The 5,312-nt window shown below is 37.7% G+C and overlaps 1 protein-coding gene across 1 annotated transcript in view; it reads left to right on the top strand.

Annotated features, from left to right (window-relative positions):
- Nucleotides 1-1,618: 1,618 nt before the first annotated feature.
- smtla (somatolactin alpha) overlaps nt 1,619-5,312 on the top strand; it is a 6,262-nt gene continuing 2,568 nt past the window's right edge. The window contains exons 1-3 of the mRNA XM_079621230.1: nt 1,619-1,722; nt 2,817-3,007; nt 4,311-4,424. Of these exons, the coding sequence (XP_079477356.1) occupies nt 1,680-1,722; nt 2,817-3,007; nt 4,311-4,424 (348 nt within the window). The 5' untranslated portion in view covers nt 1,619-1,679. The remainder of the gene's footprint in view (nt 1,723-2,816; nt 3,008-4,310; nt 4,425-5,312) is intronic.

Below are 5,312 nucleotides of genomic sequence, written 5' to 3'. Positions count from 1 at the left end.
ATCTCATCTCATCTCATCTCATCTCATCTCATCTCATCTCATCTCATCTCATCTCATCTCATCTCATCTCATCTCTTCTCATCTCATCTCATCTCTCCTCATCTCATCTCTCCTCATCTCATCTCCTCTCCTCTCCTCATCTCATCATCTAATCTCCTCTCTCCTCATCTCATCATCTAATCTCCTCTCATCTCATCTCATCTCATCTCATCTCTCCTCTCCTCATCTCATCATCTAATCTCCTCTCTCCTCTCCTCTCCTCATCTCATCATCTAATCTCCTCTCTCCTCTCCTCATCTCATCATCTAATCTCCTCTCTCCTCTCCTCATCTCATCTCATCTCATCTCATCTCCTCTCTCCTCATCTCATCTCATCTCCTCTCCTCATCTCATCTCATCATCTAATCTCCTCTCTCCTCATCTCATCTCATCTCATCTCATCCCTCCTCATCTCATCTCATCTCATCTCATCCCTCCTCATCTCATCTCATCTCATCTCATCCCTCCTCATCTCATCTCATCTCATCTCATCGCATCTCTCCTCATCTCATCTCATCTCATCTCATCCCTCCTCATCTCATCTCATCTCATCTCATCCCTCCTCATCTCATCTCATCTCATCCCTCCTCATCTCATCTCATCTCATCTCATCGCATCTCTCCTCATCTCATCTCATCTCTCCTCATCTCATCTCATCTCTCCTCATCTCATCTCATCTCTCCTCATCTCATCTCATCTCTCCTCATCTCATCTCATCTCATCTCATCTCATCTCATCGCATCTCTCCTCATCTCATCTCATCTCTCCTCATCTCATCTCATCTCATCTCATCTCTCCTCATCTCATCTCATCTCTCCTCATCTCATCTCATCTCTCCTCATCTCATCTCATCTCATCTCATCTCATCTCATCTCATCTCATCTCATCTCTCCTCATCCCCTCATCTCATCTCATCTCATCTCATCTCATCGCATCTCTCCTCATCTCATCTCATCTCTCCTCATCTCATCTCATCTCATCTCATCTCTCCTCATCTCATCTCATCTCTCCTCATCTCATCTCATCTCTCCTCATCTCATCTCATCTCATCTCATCTCATCTCATCTCATCTCATCTCATCTCTCCTCATCTCATCTCATCTCTCCTCATCTCATCTCTCCTCATCTCATCTCTCCTCATCTCATCTCATCTCATCTCTCCTCATCTCATCTCATCTCATCTCATCTCATTATCTCATCTCATCTCATCTCCTCTCCTCTCATTATCTCATCTCATCTCATCTCATCTCTCCTCATCTCATCTCATCTCATCTCTCCTCATCTCATCTCATCTCAACTCTCCTCATCTCATCTCATCTCAACTCTCCTCATCTCATCTCATCTCATCTCATCTCATCTCTCCTCATCTCATCTCATCTCATCTCATCTCATCTCATCTCATCTCATCTCTCCTCATCTCATCTCATCTCATCTCATCTCTCCTCATCTCATCTCATCTCATCTCATCTCTCCTCATCTCATCTCATCTCATCTCATCTCATCTCTCCTCATCTCATCTCATCTCATCTCATCTCTCCTCATCTCATCTCATCATCTCATCTCATCTCATCTCATCTCATCTCATCTCATCTCATCATCTCATCTCTCCTCATTTCTTTTCTAATATAGGCCTATCTATATATGCACTTAAGCAAGTATCAAGGCTGCATTTATTTGATCAAAGGTACAGTGTAATACAATGTTATTACACTTTAAAAAAGCTTTCAATTTGTTAAATGTAATTTACTTTTGTGATGTTAAAGGTATTAAATACATAAACAAAAACAAATTGACTGGCCCCAAACATTTAAGCAGTTCATTGTTATTTTAAAAAGTAATGTATTGTTATTAACAAAAACATAAGTAGGTTTTAAATATAAACATAACCTATATGACATATGTTACAATACAGTACAGTATAAGCATATTCTTGTAGTCTATAACAGACTGCGTATTGTCCTACTGTTTAAAAGTATAGCTTGACTCTAGTCAAGTCACCTTTATTTATATTGCGCAATAAGGATTGTATCAAAGCAGCTTCACAGTGATAACATGAACATAATACAATAAAGTTGTTTCTAGAAGAAAAATGCGTTATCGTCCACCTTAAGTAAAGCAGATTAATAATATTGCTGAATATTACATGTCCCCAACTAAGCAAGCCAAAAGACTGTAGCTTAACTATAAATAAATTGCCAGTGTATTGGAAAGCTGTATTTTTAGTAACTTCCCATTCATTAATAAAAAGCTGTATTATTTTTAGTGGCTTTACTCGATCTCGTATTCTCCGAGGTATCGGTCACATCTCAGGTTAAAGGCCTGCATATGAAGGAGTCTGAAGAGAAGGCCACGTCTCTTCTTACACTGAAGCAGGAGAGTTGATGAATATATGTATCTCTGAGAATATTATATAAAGGCAGTGTGTGTCTCTAATGCAGCAAAGTGGCTATAGAAACATCTCTGCAAAATGAACAGGGTTAAAGGTACATTGACTCCAGATCTTTATTAGGGTTTTTTTTTTTTTCGCAAGGAAATCTGCCTAGAGCAATAGCCTTGAAGAAATGCATTCGCTTTGTGTAGAAAACAGTGCTCGCTTATTAAACATATTTCAAATACGCAATGAAATGTGAAATCTACAGAAAGTAAATATTTCTAAGGCTTATTAGCCTAACAGACTTGCCAAAGCATGTGTGTAGCAGTGCATTACTCTGTTACAGTGTGTGTGTGTGTGTGTGTGTGTGTGTGTGTGTGTGTGTGTGTGTGTGTGTGTTTCATTAGTTCTGCAGGTCTGGCTGTGTTGTGTGTCGCTCTGGCGTTTCTGGGTTTCTCACGCCGTTCCTCTGGACTGTAAGGACGAGACCGGATCTCTCACACACTGCACTTCAATCTCTCAAGAGAAACTTCTCGATCGTGTCATCCAACATGCAGAGCTCATCTACCGTGTGTCTGAAGAGTCGTGCACTCTTTTTGTGAGTGAACCATCAATCAATCAAAGTCTATTGATATTTACTGTTAACTCTACAACATATAAAATTATTGATAACAGCATATGAAGTTATAGTGGTAACACTTTATGTTTCATTTATTAACATTATTTAATGTTTTAACTAACGTGAACTATATGATCAATAAATGTGTTACTGTATTTGTTAATCTTTCTTAACATTAGTTAAAATGCAGATGTTAATTGTTTGTTCATGTTAGTTCACAGTGCATTAACTAATGTTAACAAATACAACTTTTGATTTTAATAATGTATTAATTTACAAACTAACATCAATTAAGATTAATGTAGAAGTGCAGTTCATAGTTCATGCTATCAATGTAGTTAACTAATGAAACCGTATTGTAAAGTGTTACCGTTATAGTTTGCAAATCTGCATGCATGCTTTTGGTCATACTTTGTTTTGTTGGTCCCCTTTATTATTATTATTAATAATAATAATCAACATGATTATTATTATTAGTGTATTGTTAGGTTATGGTTCCGGTTAGTAGAATAAGTGAAATGGGTTACACTTTATTTTAAGGTGTCATTGTTATAGTGTAATTACATATTTAAGTACTGGGTAATAATAATTAATAGGGTTAGGGTAGATTAGGATTGGTTGAGGGTTAATTGCATGTACAGTAAGTATGCATAATTTACTCTTATTACAACTATAAGTACATGTAACATATGTAAAATAAAGTGTTACCGTGCAATGTTACGTAGGCCTATAGTCAACAGAATGTCTAAAGGGGACCACCGGAATAAAGTGATACTTGTTGTTGTTGTTGTTTTCTTCTTCTTAATTTTTTTTTTTTACTCAAAATCAGATAACCAATTTCATTTCATCTCATCAGCTGAGATATTATTAGCCAGACTGATAGCAAGTTTCTTTCATTTAATGTCATTATTCTGTCTCATTTAATCAACCTAGCCTCATTATTGCCGGCTGTGTGCATGACTTTGAATTAATGAGACTGTAATCTTAATGAATAATCAGACTCATTATAAACACTGCGAGATGCCTATCAGTCTTGTTAGATGATTTCACTGTTCTTAGGTGGATTGTCTCTTTTCAGTGGGAAAACCTGCAGAGAACATCTGTATAATTTCATTTCTCATTTCAAATCTCCCTTCAGATATTTATAAGGAAGAATTTTCTACCACCTGAAGTGGTGTGTGCGTGTGTGTGTGTGTGTGTGTGTGTGTGTGGTACTGCTCTGAAACTGTTAAAACGGATAAACAAACATGGCAGTCAGCCCTTGTCCCTGCGTGTCCAACAGGAGGAGATGTTTGTCCCGTATCCTCTGCATGCTTTGAGGAATCAGGGAGGAAACGTGTGCCACAGCCAACCCTTCCCGATCCCAAGCTCCAAGAGTGAGATTCAGCAGATATCGGTGAGCAGATGCGAGTGTTGTGTGTTTCGTTGATTAGAAATGGAAAGGAGGAAGGAAATATCAAAAATAAGAAATGCATATGATTCATATCAAATAAGGTAAACCATTTTGACTGGGAAATAAGACAAAATACTGATTAAGCAAAAATAAAATAAAATTTGGAAAATAAATAAATAAATTTATATATAATTATAATTTTTTTTTGCTGGTGTTATTCTTGAAAGGCCATATTAAATGTTGAGAATTAATCTTCTTAAACGGCATCCACATCCATGTTTTTCAACGCAGGTTAAAGGATAACTCTCGCCAATATCGAACCTAGGCTCTTTTTGTTAATCTACCCGAGTCAAACATTCGTGTAAAAGCATCATTATAATGGAAACTCCACTTTTAAGTTTGATTGTATTTTCGTTAAAAAAAATTTGAATGGGAGTGCACGGGGCACTACAATGATAGCATCAAAATTGCTAAGGCTTGACACATGAAACTGTGCCACCAGGGGCTCTACACATGAACTCCAGCATTGACTAAGCATTGACTCATTACTAAAAAGAAAGGTTATATACGACTTACTTTAGTGTTTCCGGTGGCTGGAATGTTGTCAGTCAAAAGTAGTCAATCTCCGAATGCAACGTAACATGAGGAAAGTTGGAAAGCGCCTAAAACTTGATTCCATGAGATATTGCCATGAGCAACAAGCTTTAGGAGCTTTCCATCTTTACTCTCCTCATGTTACGCTGCATTCGGAGATCGACTACTTTTGACTGACAAAATTCCAGCCACCGGAAACACTAACTGATAAAGTGAGCCGTACAAAACCTTTCTTTTTAGTAAACTCTGTGTACACAAACAATGTAGTCAATGCTGGAGTTCATGTGTAGAGCCGCT

The sequence above is a fragment of the Phoxinus phoxinus genome (assembly GCF_949152265.1).
Source record: "Phoxinus phoxinus genome assembly, chromosome: 8".
In the NCBI taxonomy this organism is placed as follows: Eukaryota; Metazoa; Chordata; class Actinopteri; order Cypriniformes; family Leuciscidae; genus Phoxinus; species Phoxinus phoxinus.
Note: the sequence above shows the minus strand (reverse complement) of the source record. Positions and strands in the feature narration are given on the sequence as shown.